Here is a 24069-nt window from a genome sequence, read left to right on the forward strand (position 1 = left end):
CGAAAAATGAGGTGACAGAATCCCTTTAATGAAAGCTGTTATTATCAGGTAATTACAGATCTTTTGACAATCATTGATAGACTAAGGGGTTTTTCACACGAGTGGATGCCATGCGTGTCATCCGCAGCGTGAATGACGGCCAAGCCGCGCTCCGGACAGCAGAGACTCGGGTCATTAACATGATTGATGATGCTCTGTGCCTCTGTGATCTTTTTAGGCTACTTTCGCACTAGCGGCAGGTCGGATCTGTCCTGCTATTTCGCTGTACCGCCACTTCGTTCCCATTTACTATAATGGGACGGGGGCGGAGCTCCGTCACAGCATGGCAAGAGGCCACCGGACTAAAAGTACTGCATGTCCGACTTTTTAGTCCGGGGGCCGGAGCTCCGCCCTCGTCCCCATTATAGTCAATGGGGACGGAGCAGCAGTCCGGCAAAATAGCGGCAGGATGGATCCGACAGGGTGAACAGCCTGTCGGATCTGTCCTGCCGCTAGTGTAAAAGTAGCCTTACGGTGAGATAAAGTTGTCACTGTGATTTTGTAGTTCACAGAGGCACATTGCATCATCAATCATGTTACTGCTCTGTGTCTCTGCTGTCTGGAGCGGGGCTTGGCCGTCATTCACGTTGCGGATTACCCGCACGGCATCCGCTCGTGTGAAACAGACATGCCTAGCTCTAATAAACTAGCAAACAAAAAATATATGACAGTTATCCTTTAGGTTGTGTACAGGTACTATTATGGATAATAGTCATTAGTTCTTTATTTCTACTTTTTATAGGAATTGTACTAATCTGTATGATTATTCCTGAGCCGTGGATAGACCAGTGGAGGTTTGCTGAGCTCAGGTTCTCAGGCAGACTGGCATCTCAGCTCTGTGGTGGGCCAATAAGTAGGTGTGAGGGGATGGCTGGCACATGGAAGCGGTCTCTCCTCCCCTCATAGTTTAGTGCCAACACACCAGCCACGTAGCATGACGGGATATGCAGAACTATAGCCTTCAGTGCGGCATTCCTGTGTGTGACCCTTCCCTGAGAGACCAGCATCTTCCTCCAGCCTCAGTCCCAGCTGCACTAGTTACGCACGCAGTTGTTGATTCCACCCCTTTCTCCCCCCCAGATGGTATCCTCCCCTCATGATGAGTGTATGAGGGGCTTGTACAAGCTGTCGCTGGAGGGGGGGTGTCCACGTTTACATTTATCATTAATGGCGGCCACACACCGGTGACTAATAAAAGTTACGGTTTCTTCTGAGGAGAAGTTTGCTGGTCAGAGACGGACGAGCTGTATCCAGGTATCAGGCTATACTTTCCCTGCCCGCACACGCCCGTCCTGCCACCTCCTGACCCGCGGGCGCCCGACACTCCACATACTTTCCTCTTGTACCTCCCCCTCCCCGTGCTCACCTCCTTCTCTCCCCACCGAGACATCATGGGTTCCAGGCACAGGACGGCCGCCGCTCCACCGGGGATGCCAGTCGGTCGCTGGCCGGTACTGGCCTTGCAGGCCGCCTTTCTAGTGAGTTTTGTGACTTGTAACGACGCCCCGCCAGTGCCAGCGGACCAGCTGCACATTAACAGGACCTCGGTGCCCGAGCTGTGCCCGCGCAGCGTCAAGGAGGGAGACTTCGTGCGGTACCACTATCATGGCACCTTCCCTGATGGCACCAAGTTCGACTCCAGGTAGGTGCCAGTAGTAACTGCCCATCTTCTGAATACGAGTAACATTACTGGAAGGTTAGAAGTGAGGAGTAATGGCAGCTGATAATAGAAACAGCTTAGCCAGCCATTCAACCTCTCAGCCACCCACCCATCCATCCATCCACCCTACCAACCACTCAATCATCCATCCGACCATTCATTCATCCTACCAACCACTCAATCGTCCATCTGTCTGTCCTACCAACCTCTCAGTCATCCATCCATCCATCCTACCAACCACAGTTATCCATCTGTCTGTCCTACCAACCTCTCAGCCACCCAACCATCCATCCATCCTACCAACCACTCAATCATCCATCCGACCATTCATTCATCCTACCAACCACAGTTATCCATCTGTCTGTCCTACCAACCTCTCAGTCATCCATCCACCCATCCTACCAACCACTCAATCTTCCATCCACCCACCCATCCATCCGACCATTCATTCATCCTACCAACCACACAGTTATCCATCTGTCCGTCCTACCAACCTCTCAGTCATCCATCCATCCAACCACTTAATCATCCATCCATCCAACCATTCATTCATTCATCCTACCAATCAACCACTCAGTTATCCGTCCAACCATACATCTGTCCTATCAGCCACTCAGTCATCTATCATCCATCCACTTATTAATCCATTCATCCACCTATACATACAACCTACCAACCACTCAGTCATCCATCCACCCACACATATACACTTCCATCCTACCAGCCATCTCTTCTTACCTCCCTTTCTTCCTCTCAATCACCCATCAAACCATCCATTCACCCACTCACCCGTTCATTCATTTTATCACTACATGCCCTGTCACCTAAATTGTTGGTGCCCCATAAAAAAACAAATCAAGATGTTACTTTTAATGGGATTGGTACTTTTAGACATTGATTTCATGTCTCTAGGACCTCTAATGATGGTGAGAACCAAGTGCTGTGGCTTCTCCATAGTGCCACTTCCATACATAGGCTTATTCACCAGACCCCGCGCATAGACCAGGGGGTCCCTAACTCTGGTAGAACATCTTCATTCTCAAGATCAGTAGTAAGGCTATATCAATGCTTTTCTGTGGATGGAAGGAGAAATGTGAACTGTTACCATAATAACATTGTCCTCTCTCCATTCATAAACAGCATGAGGAGACGATAAAGTGGGTGATCCGGGTGGTAGGGGTGTAATAAAACATTACTGTGATAGTATTGCTGGAAATCAGTGTCCTAGCTGTATGCATGTACAACCGGATCCATGGTTGGTCTGTGAAGGTTGTGGTCTTGGAAAAGGATGCCATGAGATAAAATGAGAAATCACGGATTGATCGTGACATTACTCTGGGCTTCTAGTACTCTGGGCTTCCAGTACTCTGGGCTTCCAGTACTCTGGGCTTCCATTACTCTGGGCTTCCATTACTCTGGGCTTCCAGTACTCTGGGCTTCCAGTACTCTGGGCTTCCATTATTCTGGGCTTCTAGTACTCTGGGCTTCTAGTACTCTGGGCTTCTAGTACTCTGGGCTTCCATTACTCTGGGCTTTTAGTACTCTGGGCTTCTATTACTCTGGGCTTCCATTACTCTGGGCTAGCTAGGTTTGAACCTTACGGAAAAAAAAATCCAACATGGCAGATAAACTTTTCATCAGATGTGTGCCACCAGTTGTCATCTTTGCCATCTGTCACCCATGTGCTGATGATCTAAATTGGCCTTTTTGTCTGTCCAGGATCTCTGGTGTATGGCCAGCAGAGTTGGATGTTTTGCGATTCTGGGGTTACGGTTGTGGCAGACATGCGAGTCGCACTGAGACCCCATTCATTTCTATGGCTGCCCTGCTACACTGCCAGCCTTGGTGGCAAGAGAGATGCGATGCTGACTATATTTGTGATTCTCATCTTTAAAAGAGTTGTGTCACCTTGAACATTGGTGGCATATTGCTAGGATAAATCACCAGTTTCACATCGGTGCAGGTCCCGTCCTTTAGAACGAAACTCCTAAAGAGAATGAGAGCACACCGCACGTGCATGCCCGCCCTCCATTCATTTCTATGGTAGCGCCAAAATTAGCCGAGCAGTGCCATAGAAGCGAATAGAGTGGTGGCCTCCCTTTGCTCGGTGCACTCTCTATTCATTTCCACGGGGCTTCCGAAAATAGCTGTGAGTGCTTCTCGGCTATTTTCAGCGCTCCCATAGGAATGAATGGAGGGTGGCTGTACCTAGGTGCGCTGTTCTAGAGATAAGTGCAGGTCCCAGAAGTGGGCCATATGTATAAAGTGAGGGGCATAGAGTATGTGGAGCAGAGTGTCCGCTGCAGTATTTGTACAGTCCGTGCAGCAGATTCACTTCAATCTATACTATTTCTGGGACGCAAATAACCGGCCATTTTTATCAGTGTGCTCTAATATAGGATTTAAGAGCTGAAGCTTTGGAACAGCAGCAGCTTTTTTTTTCTGTTCTCGATTAGAGGCAAGCTGAAACCTGATTCCCATGGCCTGTCCACGTCCCCACACTCGCCTGTGAATTTCGGATAGAGAAGCCGTCTGTTGTGAGAGAATGTCTTTTGCAGAGGCCGCCTGGAATTTCAGTAGAGCCCCTTTGCCCATAGTTTTTATAGGCCTGGCTGTGAACACATAGGAGCGCTCCTAGCACAGGCGTCCTGTGGTCCCAGTCCTACACACGGTCCCTGGTAGATCCGTAAGGGTACAGCCACACAGGCAGGTTCGGAAGCCAAAATAGCAGAGAAAGTATAAAGGACAGATACACAACTTCTCCAGTTTTTTTTAATCCACTCCTGGTTTTGGCTTCTAAACCTAATTGTGTGGCCGTACCCTAATGCAGACCAGAAAATGTTGCAGTTGTTTTTAGAACTGCACGTCCTGTATTTTTTGCATTCAGATTTCATGAACACGACTGTATTTTTCATCTGTGTACTATCCACAGAAAATCCACACCGACCTATTTATTTCTGTGGGGCCATGAACACGTCCATATTATTTGCAGATCCATGTCATATGCTTGTCCGTATCGTGGATCCATTGTTTGTGGACTGAAACACAGACACAGCCATGTGCATGAAGCCTTAGTTTTGTATACAGCGAGTTGAGGGGACCAAAAATGGCAATCTAAGGCCTCATGCAATGGACCATATTTTTGGTCCACATCCGATCCACATTTTTTGTTGGATGCTTATGTCCATTCTGCATCCCCACAAAAAACTAGTACATGTAGTCATTTGTAACATAGTGTGGGACCTGTGTAAGCGGAAAATGCGGGCTAAACTCAGCCTGTATTTGTGTTTTGCAGACCTATGATGTGTGATCATGTGAATAGCCCTTAGTTAGTCCTTTTTTCTCAGGAGAGAGCTATGGAGGGAATTTATCAACACCAGTACTCAAGATAACTGGATAAATACACTGATGAATCTGGCCCTGGTATTTGTGGGATCAACATACGGATGTGGACACCACACGGAGTGCTGTCCGCATCTTTTGCGGCGCCATTGAAGTGAATGGTTCCGCATCTGATCCGCAAAAAATGCAGATGGGATGCAGACAAAAGATATGTGTGTCCATAAGTCCTTAAACGGCTCAATGGAGCAGGAAATTTTCTGGCCTGCTCTTCAATGGAGGAGAAAGCCACATTTACATGCAGCGATCCAGAGCGATCTGCTGCCCACAAATGATGATTTAGAAGTCTGCAGAAACTATTGTTTTACCCGGTGAACGAGTGATCGCCGGCACCTTGACACAAGCAGATTATCAGGAATGCGTGTTCATACAATCGTTCATCCCAGTTAATCTGCCTGACAATTGGGCAGTGTAAAAGGGCCTTAAAGGGGTTCTCCGGGATGAGGAGGATGAGGCAGCTCTTTACCTCAGTGTTGTGAAGTAACTTGTCCTGCTGTGTGATTAGGACAGGTTTTGGTGTACTAATAGGACGACAGCCATTTTGTTTCTCCTAATGATTGCCCCCCGGACATAACAAGCCATTATAACTAATGTAAGGTATTTTTATTATTTAGTATATTTATTATAAAGTATTATTTAACCAGCTCAGGACCACCGCACTCAGGATTGCGTCTTTGCGGAGGCCCTGTTATTCCTCCTGGACGCGCCGGTGCGTCATCTCGCGAGTCGCGAGATTTCCTGTGAACGCGTGCACACAGACGCGCGTTCACAGGATCGGCCGGTAAGCGAGTGGATCTACAGCCTGCCAGCGGCGATCGTTCGCTGGCAGGCTGTAGATGCGATTTTTTTTTTTAACCCCTAAAAGGTATATTAGATGCTGTTTTGATAACAGCGTCTAATATACCTGCTACCTGGTCCTCTGGTGGTCCCTTTTGCTTGGATCGACCACCAGAGGACATAGGCAGCTCTGTAAAGTAGCACCAAACACCACTACGCTACCCCCCCCCCCCCGTCACTTATTAACCCCTGATCACCTCATATAGACTCCCTGATCACCCCCCTGTCATTGATCACCCCCCTGTAAGGCTCCATTCAGATGTCCATATGTGTTTTTACGGATCCACGGATCCATGGATCAGATCCGCAAAACACATACGGGCGGCTGAATGGAGCCTTACAGGGGGGTGATCACCCCATATAGACTCTCTGATCACCCCCCCTGTGATTGATCACCCCCCCTGTGATTGATCACCCCCCTGTCATTGATCACCCTCCTGTAAGGCTCCATTCAGACGTCCGTATGTGTTTTACGGATCCATGGATCGGATCCGCAAAACACATACAGACCTCTGAATGGAGCCTTACAGGGGGGTGATCACCCCATATAGACTCCCTGATCACCCCCCTGTCATTGATCACCCCCCTGTAAGGCTCCATTCAGACGTCCGTATGTGTTTTGCGGATCCGTGTATCCGCAAAACACGGACACCGCGGATCCGCAAAACACATACCCACATCTGAATGGAGCCTTACAGGGGGGTGATCAATGACAGGGTGTTGATCACCCCATATAGACTCATTGATCACCCCCCTGTAAGGCTCCATTCAGACATTTTTTTGGCACAAGTTAGCGGAAATTGATTTTATTTATTTTTTGTTTTTTCTTACAGAGTCTCATATTCCACAAACTTGAGACAAAAAATAAAATCTCACATGAACTCACCATACCCCAAATGCGTAAATTTTTGTAGACATTTATATTCCAGACTTCTTCTCGCGCTTTAGGGCCCCTAAAATGCCAGGGCAGTATAAATACCCCACATGTGACCCCATTTCGGAAAGAAGACACCCCAAGGTATTCGCTGAGGGGCATATTGAGTCCATGAAAGATTGAACTTTTTGTCCCAAGTTAGTGGAAAGGGAGACTTTGTGAGAAAAAATAAAATAAAAATCAATTTCCGCTAACTTGTGTCTATGAACTCGCCATGCGCCTCATTGAATACCTTGGGGTGTCTTCTTTCCAAAATGGGGTCACATGTGGGGTATTTATACTGCCCTGGCATTTTAGGGGCCCTAAAGCGTGAGAAGAAGTCTGGGATCCAAATGTCTAAAAATGCCCTCCTAAAAGGAATTTGGGCCGCTTTGCGCATCTAGGCTGCAAAAAAGTGTCACACATGTATCGCCGTACTCAGGAGAAATTGAGCAATGTGTTTTGGGGTGTCTTTTTATATATACCCATGCTGGGTGAGAGAAATATCTCTCTATAATGACAACTTTGTATAAAAAAAATGGGAAAAGTTGACTTTTAGAGAGATATTTCTCTCACCCAGCATGGGTATATGTAAAAATACACCCCAAAACACATTGCCTTACTTCTTCCGAGTACGGCGATACCACATGTGTGACACTTTTTTGCAGCCTAGGTGGGCAAAGGGGCCCACATTCTAAAGAGCACCTTTAGGATTTCACAGGGCATTTTTAACACATTTGGATTTCAAACTACTTCTCACGCATTAGGGCCCCTAAAATGCCAGGGCAGTATAACTACCCCACAAGTGACCCCATTTTGGAAAGAAGACATCCCAAGGTATTCCGTGAGGGGCATGGCGAGTTCCTAGAATTTATTATTTTTTGTCACAAGTTAGTGGAAAATGATGATTTTTTTTTTTTTTTTTTCTTACAAAGTCTCATATTCCACTAACTTGTGACAAAAAATAAAAACTTCCATGAACTCACTATGCCCATCACGAAATACCTTGGGGTGTCTTCTTTCCAAAACTTGTGGGGTAGTTATACTGCCCTGGCATTTTAGGGGCCCTAATGCGTGAGAAGTAGTTTGAAATCAAAATGTGTAAAAAAAATGCCCTGTGAAATCCGAAAGGTGCTCTTTGGAATGTGGGCCCCTTTGCCCACCCAGGCTGCAAAAAAGTGTCACACATGTGGTATCGCCGTACTCAGGAGAAGTTGGGCAATGTGTTTTGGGGTGTCTTTTTACATATACCCATGCTGGGTGAGAGAAATATTTCTCTAAAAGACAACTTTTCCCATTTTGTTATACAAAGTTGTCATTTGACAGAGATATTTATCTCACCCAGCATGGGCATGTGTAAAAAGACACCCGACTTCTCCTGAGTACGGCGATACCACATGTGTGACACTTTTTTGCAACCTAGGTGGGCAAAGGGGCCCACATTCCAAAGAGCACCTTTCGGATTTCACAGGGCATTTTTTTACATATTTTGATTTCAAACTACTTCTCACGCATTAGGGCCCCTAAAATGCCAGGGCAGTATAACTACCCCACAAGTGACCCCATTTTGGAAAGAAGACACCCCAAGGTATTTCGTGATGGGCATAGTGAGTTCATGGAAGTTTTAATTTTTTGTCACAAGTTAGTGGAATATGAGACTTTGTAAGGAAAAAAAAAATCATAATTTTCCGCTAACTTGTGACAACCCTGGGGGTTTTCTACTGTCTGGGCATTGTAGAACCTCAGGAAACATGACGTGCTCAGAAAGTCAGAGCTGCTTCAAAAAGCGGAAATTCACATTTTTGTACCATAGTTTGTAAACGCTATAACTTTTACCCAAACCATTTTTTTTTACCCAAACATTTTTTCTTTTATTAAGGACATGTAGAATAATAAATTTAGAGAAAAATTTATATAGAATTTTTTATTTTTTTTTAAATTTTACAACTGAAAGTGAAAATTTCGGTAAATTTCGATTAATAACAAAAAAAGTAAAAATGTCAGCAGCAATGAAATACCACCAAATGAAAGCTCTATTAGTGAGAAGAAAAGGAGGTAAAATTAATTTGGGTGGTAAGTTGCATGACCGAGCGATAAACGGTGAAAGTAGCGTAGTGCAGAATTGTAAAAAGTGGTCTGGTCATTAAGGGGGTTTAAGCTAGGGGAGCTGAGCTGGTTAATGGGACACTGTCACCTGGATTTCACTTATTGAGCTGTTAACATCCACATCATTCTCCATGATTTATATTAGAATCTGCTAGTATTACTGCCCTGTGTCTTGTAATTTGTCTATAAAATCGCTTTTATTAATATACTAATTATCTCAATAAGGATCCCAAGGGGCTGTCCCTCCGGCCGTTGGAGCCCAGCCGCAGCCATTATCTTAAAGCCCAGCACCCACTGCTAATGTATTCACTGCTCATCGCCGACGTAATGTGTTTGTTATGCCCAAAATCTTGTACATGCGCCGTCGATACTCATGTCAGCGCCTGCGGCGTGTCCTGGCATCGGCCTCACAGAACAACGTGCGCATGCGCCAGCTTCGCTCTGCCCAGAATTGCGCAAGATTTCGGGCGCAACAAACACATTACGTCGGCGATGAGCAGTGAATAAATTAGCAGTGGGGCGGTGCTAGGCTCCATGATAATGGGTGCGGCTGGGCTCCAACGGCCAGAGGGACAGCCCCTTGGGATCCTTATTTAGGTAATTTGCATATTAATAAAAGCGATTTTATAGACAAATTACAAGACACAGGGCAGTAATACTAGTATAGGCCTTTGTGGTGTAGGCAATCGTGGTCCCCAACACGGAACGGCCGCACAACGGCCATGTGCATGTGGCCTAACAGCTGCTTACCTTCAATTCGATCTGCTTCTGATTTTGGCAAGTAACATATGGACAAACCTAAAATCTGACCATGTGAAGGAATGTGCTTTAGTCAGCAGGGTGCGGGCACCATTTACAGTGACCATTGTACACAGTTCCCCTGCAGCCAGTTTTCTGATCACTGCGGCAGAAGAAATTATTTGGGAATGGCCATACAATGTCCTGTTCTATTATTCAGACAACATCCATGTGCTGTTCACATATTTTATGGAGCCATAGAAATGAATAGGTCCATGTGTGATCTTCAAAAAATGGGGGCGGACCCAAACAGCGGTCGTGTGCATGAGCCCTTTGGGACAGATTTTCTCCGAATATGAAACCTAAAACTAAAGCGGCTACATTTTTACTGATAACCCTATGACACAAGCATTGTGCATCTGAGTCCATGATGTATATTGAAGCATTCAGTGCAGTGATTCTATGGGAGATCGGGGTGCAGGAGCCCCAAAGAATGTAGCTGATCACTGAGATCTCCTGTTTTTTGCAGCTATGACCGAGGTACAACCTATAATGTCTTTGTGGGTAAAGGACAGACCATTGCAGGAATGGACAAAGCACTGATTGGAATGTGTGTCAATGAGAGGCGATTAGTGAAGATCCCCCCTAGTCTCGCTTATGGGAGTGAAGGAATGGGTAAGTGCCTGCCAAATTCTATTCATGTCAGTGATACAAATTCTATTCATACACACGGCAGCTTTCTAGATGGATCTAAGGTCAGTTTCACATCAGGTAAGGATCATACATTTTACCTTTACACACACGGCATATATGTTGCAGAATTTCTACAGTTTCCCGTTCACCATGTGCTTGATGCCAAAACCAACCCATTGTGAGTGGGACTGATTTTCAGATCTGCCGCACATGAATATTTCTGCAGTAGAGTGCATGTACTAGAACATGTGTGGGAATAGAGGTCTTCTTTTTTACAGCAGGTGTCATCCCCCCGGATGCGGTGCTTCACTTTGATGTTCTTTTACTGGATATCTGGAACCCAGAAGACAAAATGGAAATAAAGACGTACTACAAACCAGAAAATTGCGCGAGAACCGTTCAAGTGTCTGACTTCATTCGCTACCACTACAATGGAACCTTGCTTGATGGCACACTCTTTGACTCCAGGTATATGTTAAATATGTAAAAAATTACCTTTTGTTCATATTATATATTTTTTTTAGGCTACAGTTTTCACCAGTAAGTGGAGTTGTGCAGAATTTGGTCCTCAGTACCGGTGCATGGTATGGAACCACACATATCCACTGTATATCACACCATATTTCCTCCTAGAAGCTCTAAAACAGGCATGCTCAACCTGCTGCCCTCCAGATGTTGCAAAACTACAACTCCCAGCATGCCCGAACAGCTATCAGCCTACAGCAGGGCATTGTGGGAGTTGTAGTTTTACAACAGCTGGAGGGCCGCAGGTTGAGCATGCCTGTTCTAAAACATGTTTCTAGGAGGGTATGATGCAGTTTTTTTATGGGTCTGCAGAAAATACTTCCATATGAAAATACATGTGCATGCAGGCCCTGCCACGTACATAAAGGTACGACCACGCAGTGCGGTCATGTCCCAGCCATGTTGTGGTCAGGGAAATCATGCAGCTGACTGCTTGAGCTTACCACATTTGTAGTCATACCTTTAGGCCCCTTGCAGACGAGTGTTTGTCACACTTTGAGAGCACTGCGGACTCGCAGCGTGACAAGCGCTCGTCTGCAAGGGGCCTTATTGTACCTTATTTTTGTCCGCAATCGTTATTGGAATGTTATTTGAACTGTTGTGAATTGTCATGGTTCTTTGGCATTCTGCTTAACTTCAAATAGTGATACATGTGGTAAAATATGGTAAACCTATACCACAAGCAGCTGATCAACTGTGTAGCCAATGCAGTCAACAGCTGAAGGCGGGTGGTCGACTGTACATACAACAGGTACTGTCATCACAATTTGGAAAGTGCCAGGTCTGTCTCAGGAACATATTTCCCCATTGACTCCTATTGGAAAATTAGATGCTGCGGTTTCTAACTGCAACACGACCGCAACACGACCACGCCGTGTGGTCGTACCCTAAGACAGCATTTCTGCCTTTTCTTCTGTGTGTCCGCCTGACTCTGAGACTGACCGTGCAAATTACGCAAAATGCGTCATTTGTAAGGACATAATCCAGACATAACTATAACTTTTCTTAAATTTTGTATTTATACGTGATTACTGAAGACTGCTTTGCGTGAAATCACCCCATATTGATATGGATATGCAATCAGCATCCACGTGTAAATACAAAGAAATGTTATGTTTTACTTGTTCTGCATCCTAATTGTATCCTTTTACCAGTCTAGAACAAATGTCCTTTCTTACTTCTCCATGGGGGAAGGAAGTAACAGCACTACAGCAATAAATTGTATACTCTTCCTTTCAAGTCACAATCGCATGAGAAGCTACGACACCTATGTGGGAATTGGCTGGCTCATCCCTGGGATGGATACTGGACTGCTTGGAATGTGTGTGGGCGAAAAACGTATAATCACAGTCCCCCCTTTTCTCGCATATGGAGAAGATGGTGATGGTAAGATGACATTGTGACTCTAATTACACTGACACAGTTCTATAATTTCTGTACTGTACACTACCTTATATACTGATATGTAGGTTTAAATTAGGGAATTGTATATAATTCTGTAGACGTGTGTTGGTTCAGGAACAGTGCATTAATGCGGATTCAAAAAATGAACCAATTTTTTCACTCTGAAACTAAGCCTATCGGAGAATCTTGTATTATAAAATAGGTTCCATGTTTTCTACTTATTAATATGTAACTTTATGTGGCGTGATTTCAAGAAATCTTATCCATACCCTGTGTCAAAGATGCACAGGATAAATTGCCCTGCGGTGTGGATTTTAAATGCTCAGCTGTCAATTTGTGCTGCACATTTCCGCTGCGGTTTTTATCCTTTGCAAAAATCTGCAACAAATCCACATGTAACACATTTGGGTTTTGCTGAAAATTTGTTGAGGATTTTGCCATGGAAACACAGTAAGGTCTGCAGCGGAAATGTCTCAGCTTCCTTCACAGTTTTTTGTGCAGTTTTTTTTTTGGCTTCTGAAAACGCCATGAATTTCAGACATTTTTAATTGCGTTTTTTAAACAGTTTTTGCGGCATTTTTTTAATTCATACATATAAAGAAGCCTGTGAGGAAACACCACAAAAAAATGCCATAACTAGACAATACTTTTTTTTAAAAATAGCCAAAGGCTCAAAAATACACCAAAAAGCCAGAAAAACACCACAGACAAAAAAAAGTGTTTTATATCGCATTATTAACTTTCAGCGAACAGCTGGCTGCAGTGATTTTTGCGAGAAAAAAAACGCATGACAAAACGCCAGGAAAAAGCAACATTTCTCCCAAAAAACACTATATAGTAAACCACCCTTTTTGGAAAAATAAGCTGAGCCAGATGGCTACAACTCTCACCCTAATGATCTCAGACCACAGCTAAAAATGGGCATGGCTTGACAGACTGAGTGAGAGACAGTGGCGTAGCTTCAATGGAGGCAGACCACACAACTGCTATGGGGCCTGGGGGCCCCAGCACTGAATTTCCGCTCTTCCCAACATGAATGCCGCTATCACTGGAGAGAACTCGGTGCAGAGATTATTATAGTAACTACACAAATTCCTATGCCTCAGCTCCCCCTAGTGGTGGCTGCAGAAAGTCAGTTTTGTGCTGTACCGTACTATGTGAAGGGAAGCAGTGATTTGGAGCTGTATGTGTGGGGAGAGATTTATCAGTGTATTTATGGCAGGTGTCTGGTGTACATACATTGAGCGCAATAGTTATGAAGCCCCTGTTCCATTTTTTCAGAAATCTGCATTCTGCATTGCCTGGGAGTGATTGATGCATGCAGACTGGGACACTGGGTGGGGTAGGGGGGACCATACCAAATATTATGAGATTTGAACCATATATATTCTATGCCATTACAGGTAAAGATATTCCCTCTCAGGCAAGTCTTGTCTTCGACGTGGTCTTACTGGACTTGCACAACCCAAAAGATGGAATCACTGTAGAAGTCCAGCACATCCCAGAAGACTGTGAGAGGAAAACTCAGGCTGGTGACTACGTCCGGTACCATTACAATGGCACTCTGCTGGATGGCACATTCTTCGACTCCAGGTTTACAGATGCTCCTTTCTTTTGATGTAGTACTAGCTACACACTGTAGTAATGACATTAATATAATTTTACGATAAAACACAAAAATAAGTTTTAAACGGATTGTTTAAATTGAGGTTAGAAAGAGAAGAATCTAAGTGTCAATCAACCCCATTGGCTTTGTCAGAGATCCCTACATGATACTGTATCTGAACTGTAGCAAACATGACTATCACATGTGATTTTAATAGACTTATATGAAGATCTTTAGACTAGATGTGAGGATCTGGATCCTACGATAACTAGAGAAAGGAAACTACCAGTAGGTATGATTTTACCTCTAGCACCCTATATCCCAGGAGCTTTGGCATGGTCATGGTACTTAGCTGGCCCAGGGCTTTGACACTTCTAGCATGCCTGGTGATTGATTCTGTAGATAACGTCAGTGGTTGGGGAACCAGACAATGAGGAAAATAGGAGACATGCTTGCTAGGAGTACCTGCGTCAAAAGTCTAATAAAATATACCAGGAATCTTACATAGCAGGACTTGATAACAACAGTGGTGTTGGTGTAGCGGAGCTGGGTACACGGTATAAAAGACTAATCAGTCAAACCAGGGCTCAGCACTGGCGATGTAGCATTGGCAAGTATGCAATAGGCAGGAGAGCAGTCAGACATTGTGTGGCACGGTAATGATGATGTAGTAGAGTGGAGTATGCCGTACAGGGTATATTCCAGTAGTGTAGTTAGGTTGCATGGAAGCCACAGTAGTAGATTCTAGTATGTTTAGGGAATGGGATAGCTATCAAAAGGACAACCAGAGTTAGGGGAACATACTGTAACACAGTGTGGAGATGATTCAGTAAAGCTCCTGGTGCTCCAAATGGTGGGGCAGCTGTGCACTTTGTACATGTGCCTCCAAGAAACTCATTGCAGCAGTGGCCAAGGGGGAAAGAAGGCATTAGATTGCGGTGAGATGAGTACATTACACTGGCGACATACAAGTATCATTCAGACAACACGGACGGAGTAACACTGGTGCCTAAGGCGTATTGTGTGGCAGGACAGTTGGTCCCTCAAGTTACAATATTAATTGGTTCCAGGATGACCATCGTATGTTAAAACCATTGCAAGTTGAGTATTTGATTCCAAATCCCATAAATTCCATCCAAGGTAAAAGAAAATGACAATTTAAGAAAATAACTAAGACAGATAACTAAGAAAGATAAAGCAAGTTCTTACATATAACAGTAAGGAATAGCTACCAACTAGGTTTAATACAGATATTTTACCAGAGGAGTGGCCTGGATTGGTTGGAGTCTGGGGCATTGTCTGTTGAGTCTGGTTTCAACTTGCGATGGGTCAGAAAAGACCATTGTATGTTGAAAATATTGTATCCTGAGGCCATTGTGTCTTGAGGGATCACTGTACTGCACGCTGCATGCTCAGCTAACTATAGACTATACTAAATTGAGACAAGTTGTTCTTCAGGACTATTACAAACCTTTAATGTGGCTTAAAGGGGTTGTCCAGCCATTTTTTAAGATATGGTCTATCCTCAGGGAAGGCTGGCACTCTACACTTTCACCAATCAGCTGTTTGGAGCACTGTAGTAGAGAGCTACCATGTTGATGATGGTCTGTAGCTCCAGTGCCAACTTCCAGAGCTACACCATACATCTGATCTGCAGGGGTGTGGGGGTACAGGAACCCCGCCGATCAGCTAGTGATAGCCTATTCTGAGTAGAGGGCAACGCTAACAATCCTGGAGAACCCCCTTTAAGCCATGCTGAAGTCTAGGTTATGTCCAAGTAACACTGGAATCCAGTTCGTCAACTCGTAAGATTTTATACTTTGCTTCTGTTCCTGGGAGATGATCATCATTACAACTTTTTGTATTTATGATTTGTCCCTCACCCTAGTTACTCTCGAAACCACACTTATAACACATACATTGGAAAAGGTTATGTGATCACTGGTATGGATGAAGGTTTGCTTGGTGTTTGCAATGGAGAGAAGAGGCGAATCACAATCCCACCACATCTCGGTTATGGTGAAGAAGGAACAGGTAGGCATCTACTGTTTCTATTAAAATGACAGGCAGCCTGGCGTATAGTCCAGCTCAGAGACTGTTTCCAGAAAAAAACTATAACTGCTATTATGATATAGTTTTTGTCACAAATCACAGATGTTGACAAATGACCTAATACTGACAATGATTGATTCTGCATTACATGATGATGACTTATTGCTTTGACTTCCTAAGGAAAAATCCCAGGATCTGCAGTGTTGGTTTTTGACATCCACATGATCGATTTCCACAACACGGATGATTCTGTGAGCATCGTATCATATTATAAGCCAGAAAACTGCACTGTCCTGAGCAAGAAGGGGGACTACTTAAAGTATCACTATAATGCAACGCTTATGGATGGCACCATGCTGGATTCAACGTAAGTATGGACGTAACTACAATAAAAATGCATATTAGAATTAATGGGGTTTTCCCACAATCACCACGGCCCTTATTCTAGAGATCGGTGGGGGTGATCAGACATGTATCATTTATCTTGTGGATAGGTGACAGTTATGGGATAACCTCTAACCTACCCTGCTGTAAAATAATATATATGTGGCTGCAGCAGTAAGATCACAGAAGTTGGATACTCTTTTATATAATGGGTTTTAAAGGTATTAACTAAAAATACAAATATTAGTAGTACTGAATACTATGAAGTCTTAGGCTACTTTAACATCTATGTTTTTCCTTTCTGCTATTGAGATCCAGCATAGGATCTCAATGCCGAAGGAAAATGGTTGACAAAAGTGAGCTGAATGGAACGGAGTGCACCAGAATGCATTCTGTTCAGTTTGGTTGCATTCCCATGTCGGACAGAAAACCGCTGCAAGCAGCGTTTTTCTGTATGGCATGGGTTGAGGAGCTAGACGGATCCAGCATGAAACACGATGCAAGTCAATGGTGTCGGATCCTTTTTCTCAGACACAAAAGAAAACGTCAAGGCTTTTTAAAAGATAATACAACCGGATGCGTTCTTAACAGATTCTGCCGGTTGCATTATCTAGACTGAAGCGTTTTTGCCATGACGGATGCAGCAAAAACGCAGATGTGAAAGTTGCTTTAGCTGTTATCTTTTTGGTGTCTATATCCGCATAGCACAGTGACCCATTCATTTCTAAGGGACCATGCACACATGCATATTTCTTACAGATCCATGTGGCCGTTTTGCAAATGATATTTGTCGACAGGAATTGGCTTTTCTAGTGATACAAGTAAGAAAAGTATTGAATCCAGACACAGCCTAAAGGGGTTAAGTATGGATGACCCTGTTTTCAGGAAAGGTCATCAATATCTTGTCAGCAGGAGTGGGACTCCCAGCATCTCCACGATCAGCTGTTTGAGGGAGCCACGGACAATGCCGCAGCAGGCACATATCCGTGTATTGTATAGCGGCTGTACTTGTCCCATTTACCTTTCATCCTGAGGGTAGGCCATCACTTGCCAAGTCCCTGAAAGCGCCTTTAAGTAAAATACCATATACTTTTTTTAAATGAATGTCAAAAAGCCATAGGACTTCACACTTTTTATATGCAGTCATGCACACTCTATTTGCTATAGGAACATTTCCTAAAATTGGTCACTGGAAAACATTCTGTCATGTAAGTAATTTTAGGAAAAATGTTCTGGTTTTCTGGTATCGTTTGGTATCTAAAAGGAACCATGTTCACATCATATTAACCCCTCAGTGACCACCCATACGTGTTTTTACGGCGGTCACTAAGGAGCCTTAGGCTGGGCCGCCGCGTTTTTACGGCGGCCCAGTCTAAGCGCTGCACGGCTCCCCCGTGGGAGGCCCTGCTCTAACAGCCCTGACCGGCAGAAGTGCCGATCCGGGCTGTTTAACCCTTTACATGCCAGGCGCAATGGCGCCCGCTGCATGTAAAGTGGTGACAGAGGGAGCGGACTCCCTCTGTCTCCCATCAGCACCCCGAAAATGCAATCGCAGGGTGCTGATTTGTACGGAAGCTTACCTCGCTTCCGATCAGGGCCTCGAGCCTGTCTGCAGTTCCCTCCAGCAGGCTGTGCCTCTCTGGCGCAGCCTGCTGGTCAATCTTTGAATAGCATTTCTATTGAAATGTAATGCATTATAGAGATAATGCATTACATTTTAAAAGCAATCAAAATACTGTATATTATAGTCCCCTTGTGGGACTTTTAAGTAGTAACAAAAATAGAAAAAAAATACACATTTATTAAATAAAAAAAATCCATAAAATAAAAAAAAGCTTTTTTTTCCCATTGAAAATACGCTTTTCAATGAAAAAAATTGCAAAAAGAAAATATCCCCCATATGTTTGGTATTGCCGCATCCGTAACGACCCGGACTACATAAATATTACATAAATTATCCCCTATGGTGAACTCCGTAAAAAAAAAACAAAAAAAAATAATTTCAAATTTATTCTTAGTTTCCACCGAAAAAACGTAATAACAAGCGATAAAAAAGCGGCACTTACCCCAAAATGATACCAATGAAAAATACAAGTTGTCCCTCTAAAATCAAGCCCTCACACATCTCCATAGAAAAAGAAAAAAAAAAGTTATGGGTCTTGTGAAGTGGCAATGCAAAATATTTTTTTTTGTTAATAAAAGGGATTTTATTGGAAAAAAAGTTGTAAAACTTAAAAAAATTATAAGTATTTAGTATCACTGTAATCGTACTGACCCAGAGAATAAAGATATTATGTTATTTTTACCGAAAAATGAACGCCGTAAAATTTATAATGTCAAAACGCAGTGGCAGTATTGCTATTTTTTCCCCATCTCCCTCCCAGAAAGAGTTAATAAAAGTTAATCAGAAAGTTATGTGTACCCCAAAATGGTGCCATTAAAATCTACAACTTGTCCCGTAAAAAACAAGCCCTCATAAAGCTATATAGACGAAAAAATAAAAAAGTGATAGCTCTTGGAACGAGACCATGAAAAAAGGAATAAAAAACGCTTGGTCGTAAAGGCCCAAACAGGCTTGGTCACTAAGGGGTTAAACCCTACGTTTAGCTTACACGTTGGGAAAAGCTTCTGGCCCTAAATGTGTCCACATAGGAGTCCATTCACCTGACAGACATACATTGGTCTGCTTTTTTTTTACTGCTTAGAAATGTGTAGTTAGCTACGGTTTTCTACACAGAGGTATCCTACTAAAAGACATATATTGCTGAGTACCCTTTTTTGGTTGCACAGGAGTCTATGGGCCATGTGAACCTTCCAGTGGAGGTATACATGAGGCTGGACAATGACACTTGATGCTTGTCAGAAGGTCAGTAGCACGTTCACATCTGTGCAAACAGTTAATTTCCTGCCAATGCAGGAATGTTTGTCCGGCGCAGTTTGTCCTTGTCACAGGGTAACATCTGTGTGCACTGCTTTCCCATGGTGATCTTTTATATGGTGGTGACTGTACTGTTATATAGATGATTTCTTCTTATCTGTAAATATTTCCGTAGCATTTTACGACTCCCATTTTCGTTAGGACAATTTCACCCAAGTGTATTCAGTCGGGGAAACACGCTCCGTGTGACAGCAGTATTTCCCAGGCTGACCAAAGCTCACGACATTATAATGATTTATAATGCTGTGAGTTCCTGCCCGACCTGAGATCTACTGAACTGTACTCTCATGATGCCATGAGTACAATTCAGTACAGCCACGGTCAGACTGGAATTCACAGCAATATAAATCATTATAATGCTGTGAGTTCATGTCACAGAACCAGTGTTTAGCCCGGGAAATACTGCTGTCACACGGAGAGTGTTTTCCCGACTGAATACGTTTGTCTGAAATTACTCTCGGGGTATGGCCACATGGTCAGAGTTCTGCATGCAGTTTTGGAAGCCAAAATCAGGATTGAATCATGAAAGGAGAGAAAGTATAAAGGAGAGATACAACTTCTCTATTTTGAATTGACTCCTGGTTTCGGCTTCCCTTACCCTTACAGTTAGGGGATATTCACATGCAGCAGATTTGTTGCCGAAATTTCTGTGACTGAAAATCTATTCCATTCATCTGAATGGGATTATTTTGGTGACAACCACATAGATTTCTGCGAGCTCCATTGAGATGAATGGAAAAGTCAGAGAAATTTCTGCAACAAAGATGCAGCGTGTGAATATTCCTTTGGTCTATGGACATATTGCTTATATTGATCTGACAGAATGCAGATTGGCAATAGAGCTGCATGTGTGAACACAAATCTCCACACGGTACAGTCTGCAAGGCTTTGGCTCCTGGTTTCAGCACTTTTAATGCTTGTTTACACCTGCATGAAAAGACAGATGAAATACGCATGCGCAACTTCTTCCATTCTTGTCTCTATAGTGTAACACTTTTTGTTCTGCATTGCATTGTAGAAATATGGATTATAAATTACGCACGTGAAGTTGCATTTTTAAATGCTGTATCCACAAAGATCTGTTGTAGTGTGCTTAAGAAAAAAAACATGGAAATGTAATTTCATTTTTTAATGTAATAAAAAGGCTTTGATACTGTGTGAATGAGCCATAAGGCTATGTTTCCTGGTTTAACCCATTATATGACACCATGACAGTAAAAGGGTTGTAATATTTTAAATTATAACCAATCCACAGGATTGGTGACAAGTGTCTGATCACTGTGCGTCCACTCCTGGGACCCCTTCCGAACATGAAAACGGGGTTCTGTGTGCCGTCGTATAAATGGAGTGAAGGTGGAACACGTGGGCTGCCACCCCCTTCACCTCCGTGGTACTGACAGAGATAGCTGAGCGCTGCACTCAGCTTTTCTGAGGCAGTGCACATTTGGCTTCCAGAAATATGCTTACAGTACATACAAGTTTCTTATCCTCATGTCTTCCTTTAGCCACCAATATGGGAAAACATACAACATTGTCCTTGGATCTGGACAGGTGATAATGGGGATGGACGTAGGACTGCAGGACATGTGTGTCGGTGAGAAACGCACAGTTGTTATTCCTCCGCATTTTGGTTATGGAGAAGCCGGAGTAGGTGAGTGCATTAGAAAGCATTGCAGTAAATGAAGTCTTACAACCTCACAGCCCCAAACCATTCCAATTGCTACTGTATACCATTTCACTAAAGATCATGAATGTATGAATTTTTTTGCAGTGTGGAAAGCATATTTTGGTTTTTTATGTTTTGCACTGGCAAGATTTGTTTACATGTTTATTTTACGCTATATGCAATTTGTATGTGGTTTTAGATTTTCACCAGGGGCCCCAGGTTTTTCACTGAATGAGTAGCACAGTTTACATACAGCCCTAAAAAATTCTGGAAATCCAGTGGCATCACTGAAAATTTGGCAGCTGAAAGCCTCTGTGTTGGTCCTATGTCCATATGTGTCTGCGTTGCTGATGTTTTAATATATGCAAATGAGCCTTTAGGAGCAACGGGGGCGTTGCCATTACATATAGAGGCTCAGCTCCCTCTGCAACTGCCACACCCTCTGCACTTTGATATGGCCGAGCATAATCACGTTTACACTGCCTGGCTCTGTCAATCAAACTGCAGAGTGCGAGGCAGTTGCTGAGAGAGTAGAGCCTCAGGGAGTAACGGCCACGCCCCCATTGCTCCTAGACGCTCATTTGCATATATTAAAACATCATATTTCTCAGCAATACGAGCACATATGACCATGGACCAACACAGATGCCATCTGCTGCCAAGCGCACATGTAACAGGTCAGTCAATGTCATACGTACAAATCTGCTGACAGATGCTCCTTAAAGGGGTTTTCCCGTCAGACTATGGGGGCATATCACTACACTGAGAACGGAGTGGCGAAAGGTGGTGGAAGGTGCACTGCTCATGCTCAGCAGCCCTCCATTCATTTCTATAGGGCCGCCAAAAAGCTCGGCTATTTCCGTCAGCCCCATTGAAATAAATGGGAGCGATGGCTGCGCAAGCGCTGTGCGCTCCCATTCACTTGTCTGGGTAGAGCGCTTGGCTGTGGCCGGAAACCTGTAGTCCTCCGGCCACCGCTCTCCCCGCTCCGTTATCGGTGTAGGTGGGACCCGCACCCATCAGTCAATGGGGGCATATCCTAGCGAGGGGGACACATCAGTAGCTGTCATACCTCTTATGTGGACAGACATCATCATGCTAAGATGAACCGAACCCTATCTGTTATGATTATTATATAAAATGCAATATGAAAATCGCCAATAAAAATAATGTTCTGTGTATTCCGCCATATGACAGAGGGAGAAGTACCAGGAAGTGCAGTCTTGATATTTAACATTGAACTGCTGGAACTGATACCAGGCCTGCCTGACGGTTACATGTTTATATGGAATGATGAAGTGTCTCCCAATCTCTTTGAAGAGATCGATAAAGACCAAAATGGGGAGATATTTCTACAAGAGGTACGTGTCAGATCTCATCTCCATTAGTGTAATAATTATGACAGATTATCTCATTTATGAACACAAGAAATATAGAAATGCAATAGCAAAGCACTGCATTGATACATTTCTTGTGCAAGCAGTGGCATACCTTCGCTTCACCGGGTATTGTGGCTGAAATCAGATAGCAAATCTTTATGGCTATATTAACTGGAGAAAACCGTGCTCAGTTTGCCTTGGTAATCTGCTCATGTAAGTGGGGGCTTATAACAAGGGGACACATATAACATGTCAGCTGACAAGACAGGGACGGCACATGGTATGCCCATATCTGCAGTATAATAAATCTCTGATTGATCCACTGACACGAGGGATGTATTAACGCTGACAATCTTTGCTCTTCTAGTTTGCAGAATATATCAATGCCCATGTTGAATCAGGCAAAGGAAAACTAGCTCCTGGCTTTGATCCTGCCAAGATCATAGAGAACATGTTCAAAAACCAGGATCGAAACGAGGACGGCAAAATAACAGAAGCAGAATTTAAATTAAAAGAGCAAGAGGATAAAGAAAGACATGATGAACTGTAATCTGAGTCGGGGTTTGTGTCCAATTGCACTGTGAACGCTTTATGACATGGTGACAATGATGTGAATTGGGAGATGGATGGTTCGGGGGAATTACAGTCACTGAATGGATTGCGGGAACACGGGCTCCGCATTCAACTTTCCATATGGAATTACAACATTAATATCTCAGGTCAAATTCAGAATGAAAAAAAAGTTATAGATTTTTTTTTATTTTTTACTGATCTTGTCTAAATATCATTTTATACCAAAAATACCGTGTGTCCCGAAAATGTGTTATCTAGTTATTCTATTATTTCACAAAGCAGGTCATGTGGGGATTTACGTTCCTAAATGTGGGGTCATGCTGAGGCCACATGGAGACGATGCAGATTCGGGCAGTAAATGCAGTTCTTTCTTCATAGGGTATAATAGAGTTTGTATGTGGTTATGGTGATCGTGTAGCCCTAGCCCTACTGTGATCTTCTCCCATATTCTACTAAAAGGGTGGCTTACTGCAGATATTTTACTAATAGGTTCTATGATACAATCAATATTAGGTCAGGAGTATACAAACACTGTGGGGGAGATTTATCAAACATAGCAACCAATCACATTTCAAAGGAGCTCTGAAAAATGAAAGGTGGAATCTGATTGGTTGCTAGGGGCAACTAAGCCAGTTTATCGTTACACCGGTTTGATAAATCTCCAACTGCCGCACCCTCTCCACTTTGATTGACAGGGCCAGGTGTGATGATGTTTTCATTGCCTTATTTTGTCAGTTGCAAAGAGAGCTGAGCCTCTAGGTGTAATGGCAAAGCCCCCATTGCTCCTAAAGGCTCATTTGCATATATGAAAACATCATTTTTACCAGCAATACGAGCACATATGAACACGAGACCAACACAGATTCCTTCAGCTGCCAAGAGCACATGCAGCAGGTCAGCCATAGCTACAAATCTGCTGACAGATGTCCTTTAAATAGAGCAGATTCTGGGGTAAAAGGCAGAACCCTTTTTATTACAAAAATAAATAAATATATATATATATTCACTGCTGCGTTTAATAAAACTATATATATACTGATAGGGGGGTAGGTGAAGCAGAAACATGGCATCACATGGGAAACATTTAGATATGGATTCTAATGCTGTGATTGTGGGAAGAGTTGCATGTTATCCCTGTGAGGTATCAGAAAAAGGGG

General features: G+C 43.6%; 1 protein-coding gene and 1 long non-coding RNA gene across 2 annotated transcripts in view; one reads left to right on the top strand and one right to left on the bottom strand.

The window, feature by feature from the left end:
• Nucleotides 1–1525, bottom strand: part of LOC122938008 — a 51688-nt gene extending 50163 nt beyond the window's left edge. The window contains exon 1 of the long non-coding RNA XR_006389960.1: nt 1406–1525. This is a non-coding gene — a long non-coding RNA (uncharacterized LOC122938008). The remainder of the gene's footprint in view (nt 1–1405) is intronic.
• On the top strand, nt 1054–23158 carry FKBP9 (FKBP prolyl isomerase 9). The gene is made up of 10 exons (XM_044293256.1): nt 1054–1681; nt 10222–10367; nt 10664–10853; nt 12151–12296; nt 13718–13907; nt 15809–15954; nt 16153–16339; nt 20800–20945; nt 22158–22321; nt 22707–23158. The coding sequence occupies exons 1-10, from the start codon at nt 1431–1433 to the stop codon at nt 22887–22889; spliced, it is 1749 nt and encodes a 582-aa protein (XP_044149191.1). The 5' UTR covers nt 1054–1430; the 3' UTR covers nt 22890–23158.
• The last annotated feature ends 911 nt before the right edge of the window (nt 23159–24069 follow it).

This window comes from Bufo gargarizans, chromosome 5 (genome assembly GCF_014858855.1).
Source record: "Bufo gargarizans isolate SCDJY-AF-19 chromosome 5, ASM1485885v1, whole genome shotgun sequence".
Classification (NCBI taxonomy): domain Eukaryota; kingdom Metazoa; phylum Chordata; class Amphibia; order Anura; family Bufonidae; genus Bufo; species Bufo gargarizans.

Excerpts from the sequence above, each read along its gene's own strand:
- FKBP9 (XM_044293256.1), top strand. The coding sequence starts at position 1,431 with ATGGGTTCCAGGCACAGGACGGCCGCCGCTCCACCGGGGATGCCAGTC. Across the intron at positions 10,368-10,663 it reads TTATGGGAGTGAAGGAATGG|CAGGTGTCATCCCCCCGGAT; the intron begins GTAAGTGCCTGC and ends TCTTTTTTACAG. Across the intron at positions 16,340-20,799 it reads GGCACCATGCTGGATTCAAC|CCACCAATATGGGAAAACAT; the intron begins GTAAGTATGGAC and ends GTCTTCCTTTAG.